We start from the raw sequence: 15,247 nt of genomic DNA, 5'->3' as shown, positions 1-15,247 counted from the left end.
GCAAAACAGGAGTTAGACACTTGACCCACTGCACCACCACCCCCCCCCCAGGCACCCAGACAACTTGTAGGGGAGGTTTTATTTCTTTCTGTATCTGTAGGCCCAGCATAGGTTCTGGTCCAGAGGTTGGGTTCCTAGGTAGTTAGTGAAGAAATGGATCTCTGAGATGGGTTTTCAGTCAGTCAGGGTTTCAAGCTTCTGGGGACCTCTGAGTTGCTCAGTCCTCTGGAGATCAGAGAAGCAAGGTCAGAAAGGACCAAAGTAGCCTGGTGTTTGCCCTCCCTTTCTGCCACATTCTACAGCTCTTAGTCTCCAGGAGGAAACGTGAAAGCCTCCCCTCACATGCACTAGGAATCATTGTATATGAGGCAGCCTGGGGAAAACAGTAACCCTGAGAGGAATTCACCCTCTTCTTAAGCAAAAATCAAATCTCACTGCTTAAAGGTTGCCATTAGAGAGAGAGAGAGAGAGAGAGATTCTCCTATGGATAAGACCTGCTATCAGCACCATCTTATAAGCTAGTTATTATAATCCACACCTCCTCAGTAAAGAAACTGAGGCCTGGAAAAGGTAAGAGAGTTCCTGGGGGTCACATAACTGAGAGGGTGATGGAGCAGACATTCCAAGCCCAGGAGTAGAGCCACAGCGGACCGTGTAGGAGGGGACAGAATGACCGCTCACTGGCCATGGGACCTCAGGTGAGGCATACCTCTATGTGGGACTTTGGTTTTGCCATCCGGAGAAGGAAATCAACAATACCCTTCTCTCAAGTTCTATGAGGATCAAATAAGCTCATGGGATGGTAGCAGACAAGTGAGAGGCAGCTTGTGCAGGGGGAAGGATGCCGGCTGGCAGTGAGACCTTGGCAGGTTAGTTACCTCGCTTTCCTCCTCTGTGAAATGGGAATCATCATCTCCATCACTGTCTCGTAAGGACTAATCCTTATAAGGAACCAATATGTGTAAGCTGACTACAATGGCTGCCTCCACGAAGTAAGCACCACACTGTACTGATTAAATAAAATATAGACATGATTACAGTACACGAAACTCTGTTACAGGAAAGAGAGCCCAAGACAATTCTGTTAGGACCAGAATCGAGGCCAGTGCACAGAGCTGAGAGAAGACAGAGCTCTCAGTAGTAATCTGAGCTGGTCAGGAATGGAAGCCTGCCTTCAGAGGCAGTGAGAAATAAGGCTACAGACTGGATTTTCATCTCTTCTAAATTGACATAATGACATCTGCCCCGGGCTTGGTGGGATGCTCTGTAAGGTGATCCGTACGTAGCATTACCCACTGCTGTGTCTGTTTCTAGTTGGCTCCTCAGTAAATGATGATTGTTTGGTGTCTTGTGATGGAGATTGTATAAAGTTTAAGATGGAAACCACCACCCTCAAGGGCACTCAAGGTACCATGCTGTCTTGGCAATCACAGCTTTGTATTATAGCTTGAAATCAGGCAACATGCCCCCAGCTTTGTTTTTCTTTTTCAACATTTCCTTAGCGAGTCAGGGTTTTTTCTGGTTCCATACAAATTTTAGGATTATTTGTTTCAGCATTTTGAAAAATGCCATTGGTAATTTGATAGGGTTGGCACTGAAAGTATTGATTACTCTGGGCAGCATAGACATTTTAACAAGTTTATTCTTCCGATCCATGAGCATGGAATGTTTTCCCATCTTTTTCTGTCTTCAATTTATTTCATGAGTGTTCTATAGTTCCTTGAGTACAGATCCTTTACCTCTTTGGTTAGGTTTATTCCAAGGTATCTTATGGTTTTTGGTGCTATGATAAATGGAATCGATTCTCTGATTTCTCTTTCTACAGTTTCATTCTTAGTGTATAAGAAAGCAACTGCTTTCTGTGCATTGATTTTGTATCCTGCCACATTATTGAATTGCTGTATGAGTTCTAGTAATTTTGGGATGGAGATTTTTGGGGTTTCCATATAGAGTATCAACCACATCATTTGCGAAGAGAGAAATTTTTTCTTCTTTGCCAATTTGAATATATTTTATTTCTTTTGGTTGTCTGACTGCTGTTGCTAGGACTTCTAGTACTATGTTGAACACCAGTGATGAGAGTGGGCATCCCTGTCCTGTTCCTGATCTCAGTGGGAAGGCTCTTAGCTTTTTCCCATTGAGAAAGATATTCTCTGGGTTTTTCATAGATGGATTTTATGAAGTGAGGAATGTTCTCTCTGTCCCTATAATCTGGAGAGTTTTAATCAGGAAAGGGTCCTGTATTTTGTCAAGTGCTTCTTCTATATCAATTGAGAGGACCAGGTTGTTCTTGTCTCTTCTCCTCTTATTTATGTGTTCTATCACATTGGCTGATTGGCAAATGTTGAGCCACCCTCAACATTTAAATCCCACCTGGTCAAGATGGATAATCCTTTTAAGGTACTGTTGGATCCTATTAGCTAGGATCTTGTCAAGAATTCTGGCACCCATATTCATCAGGGATATTGGTCTGAAATTCTCCTTTTTAATTAAAAGCTTCTGCACAGCAAAGGAAACAATCAACAAAACAAAGAGGCAACCCACAGAATGGGAGAAGATATTTGCAAATGACATTACAGACAAAGGCTGATATCCAGATCTATAAAGAACTTCTCAAACTCAACACCCAAAAAACAGATAATCAAGTCAAAAAATGGTCAGAAGACATGAACAGACACCTTTTCAAAGAAGACATATGAATGGCTAACAGACACACAGGAAAATGTTCATCATCATTAGCCTTCAGGAAAATTCAAATCAAAACCACATTGAGATACCACCTTACACCAGTTAGAATGACAAAAATCAGCAAGGCAAGAAACAACAGATGTTGGAGAAGTTATGGAGAAAGGGGAAACCTCTTACACTGTTGGTGGGAATGCAAGCTGGTGCAACCACTTTGGGAAAACAGTGTGGAGGTTCCTCAAAAAATTAAAAATAGAGCTACTCTATGACCCAGCAATTGCTCTATTGGGTATTTACCCCAAAGATACAGATGTAATGAGAAAAAGGGACACATGTACCCCAGTGTTCATAGCAGCAATGTCCACAATATAAAGAATGGAGACTCCCTTCAACAGAAGAATGGATAAAGAAGATGTGGTCCATATATACAATATAATATTAATCAGTCATCAGAATGGATGAATACATCATCATGGGTGGGACTGGAGGAGATTGTGCTAAGTGAAATGAGTCAAGCAGAGAATGTCAATTATCATATGGTTTTACTTCTTTGTGGACCATAAGGAATAGCATGGAGGACATTAGGAAAAGGAAGGGAGGAATGAAGGGGGAGAAATGAGGGTGGGAGACAATCCATGAGAGACTGTGGACTCCAGGAAACAAACTGAGGGTTTTAGAAGGGAGAAGCATGAGGGTATGGGTGAGCCTGGTGATGGATATTAAGGAGGGCATGGAATGTGTGGAATAGTGGATGTTATATGCAAAATATGAATCATGGAACACTACATCAAAAACTAATGATGTACTGCATGATGACTAACATAACATAATAAAAAAAGCACTCAATGTAATGGGACAACAGATACACAAATAATATCAAATATTTATCATAGGCTGGGCAGTGTTGAATACCTAACAAACATGGGCATATGTAATCCTCACAACAGCATGAAGCAGGAATTGTCCTTGTGTGAATTTTTAAAAAGTAACACACAAAGTATTTGCCCCAGGAGTACAAGTCTGTGATTCATCAGTCTTACATAGTTCACAGCACTCACCACAGCACATACCCTCCCCAATGTCCATCACCCAGCCACCCCATCCCTCCTACCCCTCTCTCCTCCAGCAACCCTCAGTTTGTTTCCTGAGATTAAGAGTCTCTTATGGTTTGTCTCCCTCTATGGTTTGGTCTTGTTTCATTTTTCCCTCCCTTCCTCTATGATCCTCGTCTTATTTTTTTTTTTTAAGATTTTATTTATTTATTTGTAAGAGAGAGAGAGTGAGAGCGAGCACAGGCAGACAGAGTGGAAGGCAGAGTCAGAGGGAGAAGCAGGCTCCCTGCGGAGCAAGTAGCCCGATGTGGGACTCGATCCCAGGACGCTGGGATCATGACCTGAGCCGAAGGCAGCTGCTTAACCAACTGAGCCACCCAGGCGTCCCGATCCTCGTCTTATTTCTCAAATTCCTCATATCAGAAAGATCATATGATAATTTTCTTTCTCTGATTGACTTCTTTTGCTTCGCATAATACCCTCTAGTTCCATACACATCATGGCAAATGACAATATTTCAATTTTTGATGGCTGCATAGTATTCCAGTGTGTGTGTGTGTGTGTGTGTGTGTGTGTGTGTACATTCCACATCTTCTTTATCCATTCATCTGTCATCTAGACTCTTTCCATAGTTTGGCTATTGTGGACATTGCTGCTATAAACATTCAGGTGTATGTGCCCCTTTGGATCCCTGCATTTGTATCTTTAGGATAAATACCCAGTAGTGCAATTGCAGGGTCGTAGGGTAGCTCTATTTTCAACTTTTTGAGGAACCTCCATGCTGTTTTCCAGAGTGGCTATACCAGCTTGCATTCCCACCAACATTCCTTTCTCCACATCCTTGTTAACATCTGTCATTGATCTCACTGTGGTTTTGATTTGTGTTTCCCTGATGCTGAGGAATGTTGAGCACTTTTTCATTTGTCTTTGGTCATTTGGATGTCTTCTTTTCAGGAAACCAAGGTACAGAGAGGTTAGCTGGTTTGCCTGAGGTCACATTGCTAGGAAATGACAGAACAGGGATTTGACCCCAGGTATCTGACCCCAGAGTCCCTGTTCTTACATATTTTGCTTAACCATTCTCATATGGAAAGTATACACATATAGGGTAACCCCTGCTTGAGGGGACAGGCACAGGGTCTTAGGAAGGCCTCTAGCTTTAGCACAGCCAGTGTTGGTCGAGGCTTCCCATGAGGCAACAACAGAGCTCAATCTTGAAAGACAAGTAAGAGACAAAACACTGAGCAGCTAGAAGGGCATTCTGGGCACAGGGAGCAGAAGCTCCACAACAGAGAAGGAGCAGAGCAGATTGAAGGAACAGCAAGCTTCTCCCAATGACTGGGAATAGGGTATATGATCATGGTCTGGAAGGGCCACGGATGAAGCCAGAAAGCTGGTTTGGACCACCTACCAAGGACCTTGAATGCTATACCAAGGAGTTTGGGTTTCCTGCATTGGAGTCCGCCAGTGAAGATGACATAGTCTGATGACCCTAACCTCCTCCCCCTTTCCATGCCTTCCCTGCAGGATAAATATGTTCACCAACAGATTTGAGGGCCCGGTCCTGGATCACAGGTATTACGCCGGTGGATGCTCCCCCCATTACATACTGAACACGAGATTCAGGAAGCCCTACAATGTGGAGAGCTACTCCCCACAGGTATGTGAGAACCAGGGAGCCTTTGCAGGGCAGTGGAGGGAGCACATACAAAGGAGCCAGAGGATTAGTGAGACTCCATGTGTCATTGCGGAACACACACAGTCAGCATGTGGCTTCCTGGGGAGAGGGAGCATGCTCAGCACGGATAAACTGCTTTCCTGCGGTTACTGCCGAGCCCTCACCTATCAGAACCAGCATTCTGCTAAGGTTTTGAAGTCATAACGTGCTCTGTCCATCTAAGCCTGCGTTCCTACAGACATGCCCACTTCAAAGTAGAGCTCACAGACAGTGGGAGGCTGGGACAGGCTCTGACCACACCACGCATGCGTGTACACACACACACACACACACACACACACACACACACAGGAGATCAAGGGAAGGACGTGGGTTCCAGGCCTGGCTCTGCCCCATCCCAGTCTTACTTTAGGCGGAGCTCCTTCTCCACACTGGGCCCCAGCTTCCTTGTCTGTGAGATAAGCAGGCTGGACTACATATGAGAGAGTAGTTGAGGAGAGTTTCTACTTTTATTTTTTTTTAAAGATTTTATTTATTTATTTGACACAGAGAGAGAGAAATCACAAGTAGATGGAGAGGCAGGCAGAGAGAGAGGAGGAAGCAGGCTCCCTGCTGAGCAGAGAGCCCGATGTGGGGCTTGATCCCAGGACTCTGAGACCATGACCTGAGCCAAAGGCAGGTTAACCCACTGAGCCACCAGGCGCCCGAGTTTCTACTTTTAAAATCATGCAGTCCTGAGGGTTAGGTTACTACTTCCTCCTCCTCCCACTCTTCCTCCTCCTCCTCTTCTCCCCACACATACTTACTGGCCGAAAAAGAGACATAGACAAGCACAGCCTGCCCCACCATGCCCACTGCCACCCACATGGTCTCTCCTTTCAAGAGAGGATCTCAGAGCAGCCATTTATCATCCTGGTTAAAGTAGCCCCCGACCTGCCAGGACACATGTCATAAGTTTCCTCTCTGCAGAGCCCGTGTCTTCTGAGGGCCGTGTCAGGTGAAGTGTGTGTTTTCCCCATGTAGACTCCATCCCCAGAATGCGCCAATGGGAGGAAAAGCCATCGTCTCTGTGTTACACATGAAGAAACTGAGGCATATGAAAGTCAAGTTGGTCACCCAAGGTTGTTCAGCTGGAAAACACGTTCTACCCCAGGCCATGCTGGGGATCCCTTCCTCAGCAGCTGAGTGTTTATGCAACCAGAAGCTGACATCTGGGGGGTGGAGTCCACTGGGGACGGGTCCCTCCAAGGCCATCCAGGCAGTGTCTTTGGCAGCTCCCCTATGCACAGAGCAATGAACACTGATTTTTGAGCAAACAGCTCTTCTACGTTCTCTGGAAGGCTCTTTCCCACCATGTCACTTCATTCCCACCTTTGACCAGACTTTGTCGGCAGTCGGCTGCTCTCTCCTTACGGCCTCCTCACTGGCCTGTCTCTCTGACCCCAGATTCATCCCCTCCAGTCCAACCCCTGTGTTTTACCAAAGGGAATTTCTAGAGGCTCAGCTATGCCCCTGTTAGCTCATCTTTGGATCAAGTCCAAATTTCAGAGCAAGTAATGCAGACACCTCAACATTTTGATGCCAGCACATTCCCTCACAACGCCTATCCCTTCACATTCACTGTTGCATCTTCTGGGTCGACCACACCAGAATCCCAGCACTTTGTAGAACACATCCTGTTCATTTCCACCTACGTGCCTTTGCCTAAGCCATGTCCCCAAGCCCTAGGGAGAACCCAAGTCGAGCCCCCACCTGAGTTTTGCCCATAGTCTGTCTCTCCTCCTGGATTGGGAGCCATGGGGCTAGAGAACACAGTCAGCCTTGAGGTTTCTATATCCAGAGCCTCCAGTTGAGATCCTTACCATAAGAATATATTCTTACACCATAAGAATGCAAAGGATATCTGTTGACTTGTATGGAACTGATGTGAGTCAAATGAAATAGAAAGCATTTTCTTTTTTCCTCCTTTAGACCCAAGGCAAATACGAATTTGCGCTGACAGAGTATGAATCGTACTCAGATTTTGAAAAAAATGTCACAGAGACTGAAGAAAGCAAATTTAGTTTCAACTTTGGTTTTAAAATACCTGGAATAGTTGAACTTGGTATGAACTTGAAAGATGAAAATAGCAAACAATTTATTAGAAGAATCAAACGATTCTCTCACACTGTAAGTACCCTTTGTTGTTCTTTAATTTCTGTATATCCATTTGAGTTTTCATGCCTGGATGTGTCTTTATTCCCCATTACTACCAGACCTAGCAACAAGTTGTATTTTTGATATCTTGAAAATCTTCCCACAAAGAAAAACCCAAAAAAAACAAAAACAAAAAAACAAAACAAAACAAAAAACCCAAAACAGCAAGGTCTTACATGAACTTACTTTTTAGAAAAGCCAGGCAGTGGTCTATAATTATTTTCTTCTATATTTGTGTTCTCTCACTTTCTAATAGAGTTTACCCCATGGTTTTCCTTTTTTTTAAAAGATTTATTCATTTAAGAGAGAGAGAGAGCACACAGTGGGGAAGAGGGAGAGGAGCAGGCAGACTCCCCACTGAATGTGGAGTCCGACGCAGGGCTCGATCCCAGGACCCGGAGATCATGACCTAAACTCAACGGACTGAACCACCCAGGCTCCCTTCCCCGGGTTTTCATTAAGGTTTAGATTGTAGCTTTTCCAGATCAGATAATCTCTGGAGGTGTTTCAGCCCCCAGCACTTTAACTCCTAAACGTTCTGTGGAAGCTCCCTCCAGAATGTCACCCCAGAACTCTTCTTCTCTGACTTCTCAGAGCATTTGGTGGGGTCAACTGCGCCATTGCACACCTGCTCCTCCTGCGTGTTTGCTGCTCCTTATCGCTTCCCTTTCCGGGTTCTAATCTCCCCACCTGCTCTTTATTTAATTCATGGCCATCTTCTCTTCTTATCCCTCGACCACACCGGGTGATGACGACTTCCATTCTCCTCCCCTACCCCCATCCCCACCCCCCCTGCCACCAGGGCAAGCTGCACGCCTTCCTCACTGTTTCTGACCTTCCTGTTATGCTTTAACCTGCACCGCACACTCTTACAGGCCTCATTACCTGAATTCCTCATGGACACTCCAGAGCAAGCTCTTCCTCCCCTATTTTCTCCATTAAATAGCATTTGTTTCTTTCCAATTTCCTAGGCAAAGCATTGCAGAATCATGGTTTGCTCTCTCTCTTTTCTTCATTTCCACATTATTGGCCACCAAATCCTTTGGTGTCACTCTCCCATATTTCTTTTTTCTTTTTTTTTAAAGATTATTTTCTTATTTATTGGACAGAGAGAGACACAGCGAGAGAGGGAACACAAGCCTCCAGGGGAGTGGGAGAGGGAGAAACAGGTTTCCTGCTGTGCAGGAAGCCTGATGCTGGGCTCGATCCCAGGACCCTGGGATCATGACCTGAGCCGAAGGCAGATGCTTAACGACTGAGCCATCCAGGCACTCCGACTCTCCAATATTTCTCAATCTAACTCTGGTTATATCTTAACTAGCCCGGACCTTGGCACCTCCTGCTTGGGCCCCCTGAAGGGTCTCCTTCTCCTGACTTCTCCTTCAGATGTATGTGCTGCCAGAAAGACGTTTCTAGGATACTAATCTAACCCTGTCACCTGCTCCCTCTTGCCTGTAAGATGAGGGTCAGAGCCCATGAGTTGGTGGAAGAGGAGTAATTGGACCAGGAAGTAATGGGATATGATGTCGGAGAAGCAGGTGACAGGCAGCCTTGGGGAACCTCGAATTCCTCAGCCAGAAAGGTGCATTTTGTTCTCTTGTCCCCGAGCGTTTTCAACATGAGTGCGATATGTTAGAAAATGGATCTGAGCTGACCATGGAGGAGATCAAGTCACCTGTGATGCTTCATAGGAGGAAAAAGTGGTGAAGGGAGCTCAGAAAGGTCTACCGACCAACAGAAAATGAGTAGTAAACGTTAACGCGATTGTTACAGTCTCTGCACGTTTTTCCTTACCTTCTAGGCTCTGATCCACTTGGAGGCACAGGCTGTTTCTTTTATCTTTGGGCTTAGGATGGCACTTAGTAGGTGCCTAAGATGGAAATAGAGTGATGAAGGGTGGAACTGATGAGAAGGAACGTACTTCGTTGGGGAGCAAAAGAAGGGTGCCATCCGTTTACTCCTTTTCTCCTGCTCCTCACCGCCCCTCCCGCGTCCACCTCCCTGATTCAAACAGCCAGTTACAGTGTGCTTACAGTATTCTGGGTGTTAGAGTAGACTTGAGGCCTGGAGACAGATCCACTCTCATTCTTGCCTTCAAGCTCACAGTCTAGGAGAAGAGGCAAACATGTATGCAGGTAACTAATGATTAATATATGCATCGGTTGTAATATAGGAGGGTGCGTGCTCTGAAGGAAACAGCAACAAAATGCAGTGCTGTCCTGGAGAATGGAGTGCATGTCTGGGAAATTCAGGGATAGTGTCACACAGGCAGCAGCTGCTGAGCAGTTGCTTAAAAATATAAGTAGATGTGCATCCGGCAGAAAAGGCAGGGAAGAGCATTTAAGGCAGAAGGAATAGCATGTGCAAAATTGTGTTATGAAGAGAATGGCAGATTTGAGGAACAGTGAGAAGTTGGACTGATGCTGATGTAGGGTGTGGTGGTGGGAAATAGGAAGGTATGTATGGGGAGGCGTACTCACTACCAGGACAGAGTGGGAGTTCCTGTGTTCACAGTAAGGGAGCGGATTTTATTCGGAGACAATAATAGCCAATGCAGGGTTTTGTTTTAAGTCCAGAGGTACCTCATAACCCAGGCATACCTCAAAGATACTGCAGGCTTGGCTCCAAACCACTGCAATGAAGTGCATGTAAAGTGAGTTAAGCAAAGTTTTTGGTTTCCCAGTGCACACACGAGTTATGTTCACGCAATACTGCCGTCTCTTAAGTGTGCAATAGCATTATGTCTAAAATTACAACGGACATACCCTAATTAAAAATACTGCTAAAAATGCTAACCGTCATCTGAGCTTTCAGCAAGTCACCGTTACTGATGACCGTACCAGAATCATAATAAAGAAGATGTTGAAGTATGGCAAGAATCACCTGCATGGGGCACAGAGACACAAAGTGTGCAAATGCTGTCGGAAAACGGTGCCGACAGCTTTGCTTGACACAGGCTGCCACATACCTTCAGTTTATAAAAAAACAGAGCATCTATGAAGGGCAATGAGACAAGGCATGTGTGGAATACTCCCAGAGTTTTAATACATCAGCTCTGATTGGAGCAGGGGAGGCAGGCTCGAGAAAGAAGGGAGATCCGCGGGAAGGCTTTTATCAACATCCGAGCAGGAGAGGACACCTACGGTATTTAGAGAAATCCCAGAGCACGGCTCCACTTGGAAGGGAGAGTCGTGAGTCTCTGAGATAGGACTAGAACGAGGCGAGCGTCAGGTAGGGAGCAATGAGGAGCCTGGGCGGTTGGCACCACGGGAGCTGGCATGGCCTTCTAGAACTGATAGGTCAAACTGTCTGTAAGTTTGAAGACTGGGGCAGAAGGTGCCTCGTGAACGCGACCTCTCTCTCGCATCGTCCTCCGCCTACACATCAGTGTAGGAACCTCTCACCTCGGATCCCTCGTACCTTCTGCTGCCTGCGCTTCACCGAGCATCACCCTCTTTCAGTCTGGCCCCCACAGCGGGGGGCCGCAAATATTTCCTGTAAAGGGCCAGATAGTAAATAGTGTAGGCTCTGTAGGACCCTAGGGTCTCTGTCACAACTACTTACCGTTCTGCCATTGGGGGGTGACAGCAGCCGTGGAGAGTATACGAATGAAAGGGCGTGGCTGTGTTCCAGTGAGACTCCATTCATAACCCCAGTCACGTGATCCGGGGTGCAGGCTGTAGTTTGTTGTCTTGTCGTACACTACAGTGTCTCGCCTTCCTAAAACACCTCTTTGACTCACTCTCGAGAGGCCTTTCTTCAGAATCTGAAAAGAGGCTGCCTTGGCAGGCAGGTAGACCCCCCCGCCCCAGAGTGGTCCTGGGTGCACTTGCTGCTCCTCTCCATGTCTGCCTCTGGCCGCTGGCCCTTCTCGTCGCCGCTTTGCCGCTCAGAGGGGGTGAGTTAAGGGCAAGCTCTCCCACGCTGAAAGGACATCGAAATATTTACGAGAAACCAACCCTTGTCAAATAGGCCCATCTTCCCCCAAGTATCCTCAAGGAATCGTAAGAGTGATGACCCCAGGCCAAGAACGTCGGATGGCATTTGCAAAGTTCATCTTCTCGTTCCAGATTCCTAACTTTAAAGGTCTGGTTTTCCCTTGTCGGTCTTTCATTTAGAAAAGCTCATTTCTGCATGCGCGCTCTGACCTTGAAGTAGCACATTACAGGCTGAAAGCCAGAAGCCTGATGCTCCATTACGAGTTTCTTCAGAGAGTCAAGCTGCTGCCCCTGGAGTATAGTTACGGGGAGTACAGAGATCTCTTCCGTGATTTTGGGACCCACTACATCACAGAGGCTGTGCTGGGGGGCATTTACGAATACACACTCATCATGAAAAAGGAGGCCATGGAGAAAGCAGGTACACGGCCCTGGGGACTGAGATTTTCCTGCTGGGGCCCATGTGAGCTCTGCAAGGTGGTAGGGAGAAGCTTCTCTTAGTTGGTGGGAGAAGAGGTACAGACTCTGCTTCTAGTTCACTTCTCCCTCTCTGCCTATAGTTTCACTAGCAGATCTCCCCTTTTTAATAACCTATTCCTGTGGGTCCTCTTCTACCCAACCCTCTGTCTGGGTGGTCCTCTTTTCTGTAACTACTGTCTTTAGACAGCATCCCCCTAGATCTTGACTTTAGATGCCTCCAACATGTGAAAACCACCCCCCCCTTGTCTATTTCCACCCTGGCCCTCCTCCCTGAACCCAAGAGCTTACATCCAAACGACTCCTTGATGTCACCATTGAGACGTCCATCATCCAGCCCCACCTTACCATTCCCCAAAAGTCAACTTTCGCTTTTCTTTCCCAAATTTGTGTCTTCCATAGTCACCCACATCTCAGAATGGTTTTACCATCCAACCAGTGGCTCAAGCCAAAGACCTAGGAGTCAACCTTGACTGTATTTCCTTCCTTCTAGTTGATTAGCAAGTCCCATCAGTAAGTTTGAGGTGAAACCCAGGATTCTGCATTTCAAACAAATGTGACATGATGTCAGTGCTGTGGATCCATAAGCCACATTTTAAGTAGCAAGTTCATAGATTATTACACTAGGCTCCAAACTAATATTCACCTCCTATTGCCCCCCTGAAGTCTCTTCTCCCTACACATAAAATTACAGGACTTTCGAACAATGGCAGGCCTAAGGTGTGACTCATGCTTCCCAATCCCATGTTCTTTCCTCCAACATGGTACTTGACAGCTGAGTTGCCCTGGGTCACACAGTCACAAGGGCAGGCAGAGCCAGGGTTTGGTTATAAGTCCATTATACTTGCAGGAGGACACATGGCATATGATGTATGTAAATTTAAGCCAGCGTGGCCCCAGTCCCACAAAGGTCAAAGAGAGCGTCCTCCATCCCACTGGTTTCCAATGCACTTTTCATATTTCTGCAAATATGATCCTGATACAACATTGGTCACACTTACTTGACCACAGAAGCATTTTTTCTTGTAATACTAGTACAAAAATTACAAGAGATATTATCAAGAGATTTGTATTTCAAGGAATGTGTCTGGGGGAATACTGATGAACCCTAACACCACTAGAACAGCCCAGGCATAGACTTGCCCTCCTCTCCTTGCCTGGCCTCCAAGTGCCGACAAGTCACACCCAAGTTCTCAACAAGCCCAGGAGGGGAGGATGCCTTGTAGAGAATTAGGGAGGAGCAAGTGGGAAATGAGCCAAAATATGAATAAATAGGAGAAATTGGCCCCTTCTCTTTGCCAGGTCCTAGACTGACACTTTAAATGCATCACCTCAATTAATAAATGAGCAAGCTCTCTTTTCTATAGCCAAGCGTAAAAAAGAGAGGGTGAGCAGAAGTGGGACAGATGGTGGCAACCTAGATTCATGGAATCAGTCCCTAGAGGGTTGCTATCAGGAGCCACAATTTTAGAAAGCAACTGAGCGCTTCTGCTCTTTGGAGAGTGACAATGAGCCTCAGAGCCTCCAAGGACCCTGAGGGGAAGTTGCTGTCCATCTCTCATGAGGTCTCCATGCTGATGTTAGCCTCTCCTCGCATTGAGGTCACCAAGCTAGCCACCCTTTTATCTGAACCTGATTCCGTGGGGCTCCCCTGACATCCAGGAAGGGCAAGGCCTTTGGAATGGACAACAGGAGAAGGGACTGGGTGAATTACCTCTAGGTCACGGGCCTTTCTCGTGCTTCCTTCAGATTACTCTCTTAAGCATGTCCACGCCTGTGCCCAGATGGGTTTTAGAGTCGGCGCTGCTCTTAAGGTGGCCTATGTCAAGCTCGGTGTGTCGATGGAGCTATGCCAGGATATTCTGAGAGAAATAGGAGGTAAGTGGCAGGCATATGTGACTTCCATGGTCATCATCTTTCCCTTCCTCGCATCCCCAAAACTGAGTCACTCTCTAAGCCAAACACCGGATATTCTAAGACATTTCAATTAAAATAATGATTCATTCAGTAAAAACTTATTCAGCTCCTATGATACGCTGGACATACAAAAATGAATAAAATTGTATTCCTATCCCCAGGGCGCTCACACAAAGCGGGCGAACGCTTAAAGCAACAATGACAAGGCGGCAGTAAGCACCAAACCCAGTCTGAAGCGTCAGGACAGGCTTCCTAAGGGAGGGAGCTTTGGGACTGCCGCTCGAGGAATAAAGCAGGAACGTTGTTTTTAAGGCAGGAGGAAAATGACAATGGAAACTGACTCCGGGGGGCTGAGAGTTGGCCTATCTGGAGGTTGGAGGCAGGGGTGTCGGGGCCAGGTAGAGGAGGCGAGGGAGCAGGTGAGGATACTGGCCCTTCCCTGAGACAAGGGTGGGACAGAGACTAAAAGAGCATGTGAAGACGTAAGTCATGTAGCAGAGCCCACACGGCAGGGGAGCCCAGATTGGGGGCTGGCGTAGGGTCCAGGATGTAATGCCAAGTGTCCAGAAGCAGGAAACCTGGAGGTCATTCAAGGGAACTGGGAATCAGTGCAGCAGGTGGAGTAGGATAGGCCGAATCGCAAGGACTTCGTCCGTGACCTCCGCTGCATCCCGAGGAGCAAGCCTGCACCGGCTCTACTTCCTGAGCTTCTACCTGGGATGGAACGTGGAGAAAGAGTTCCCCAGCTACAACAAAACAAAACAACAAAACTGTAACTGCTGGTCTAGGACAATCGCTTGCACTGGTGACTGACGTCTGGTTGATACTGTTTATTTGCTCATTCTGGTGGGCCTGGGTTGGAAGAGCCGTCCGGCCAGAGACGCATGCGTAGAACACAGGTGCTCTTGAAAAAAGACTTACTCGGTGCACAGCTGGCTCGTTCAGTGGGCCTTGCCCCTCTTATTCTCGGGCTTGTAAGTTCCAGCCCCACACTGGGTAGAGAGATGACTTGAAACTAAAATCTTGAAAAAAAAAAAAGTAAAGAATTAAGAAGACTTGTAAATTAACCCTCTTTCCCTCTACCACCCTGCATGGGTCCCTTGATAGAACATTGCCCAGGACCCCGGAACCCTTGCTAACTACAGCTGCTCCGTCCCTTTTGGTGAAAACACCATTCTCACTTCCGTGTTAAACTCATTTTTCCTGTCTTAATAGTTTTACTGCCATATGTATCCCCGACAAATACAGCTTAGTGTTGCTTGTTTTGGTTTTATTTTGTTTTAAAGATTTTATTTATTTATTTG

At 46.4% G+C, this 15,247-nt stretch overlaps 1 protein-coding gene across 1 annotated transcript in view; it reads left to right on the top strand.

Annotated features, from left to right (window-relative positions):
- C8B (complement C8 beta chain) overlaps nt 1–15,247 on the top strand; it is a 42,473-nt gene that overhangs the window by 13,441 nt on the left and 13,785 nt on the right. The window contains exons 6-9 of the mRNA XM_004751623.3: nt 5,265–5,397; nt 7,387–7,584; nt 11,730–11,970; nt 13,776–13,904. Coding sequence (XP_004751680.1) covers nt 5,265–5,397; nt 7,387–7,584; nt 11,730–11,970; nt 13,776–13,904 — 701 coding nt within the window. The remainder of the gene's footprint in view (nt 1–5,264; nt 5,398–7,386; nt 7,585–11,729; nt 11,971–13,775; nt 13,905–15,247) is intronic.

This window comes from Mustela putorius, unplaced genomic scaffold (genome assembly GCF_011764305.1).
Source record: "Mustela putorius furo isolate JIRA1106 unplaced genomic scaffold, ASM1176430v1.1 tig00003853_pilon_pilon_pilon, whole genome shotgun sequence".
NCBI classification, from domain to species: domain Eukaryota; kingdom Metazoa; phylum Chordata; class Mammalia; order Carnivora; family Mustelidae; genus Mustela; species Mustela putorius.
Note: the sequence above shows the minus strand (reverse complement) of the source record. Positions and strands in the feature narration are given on the sequence as shown.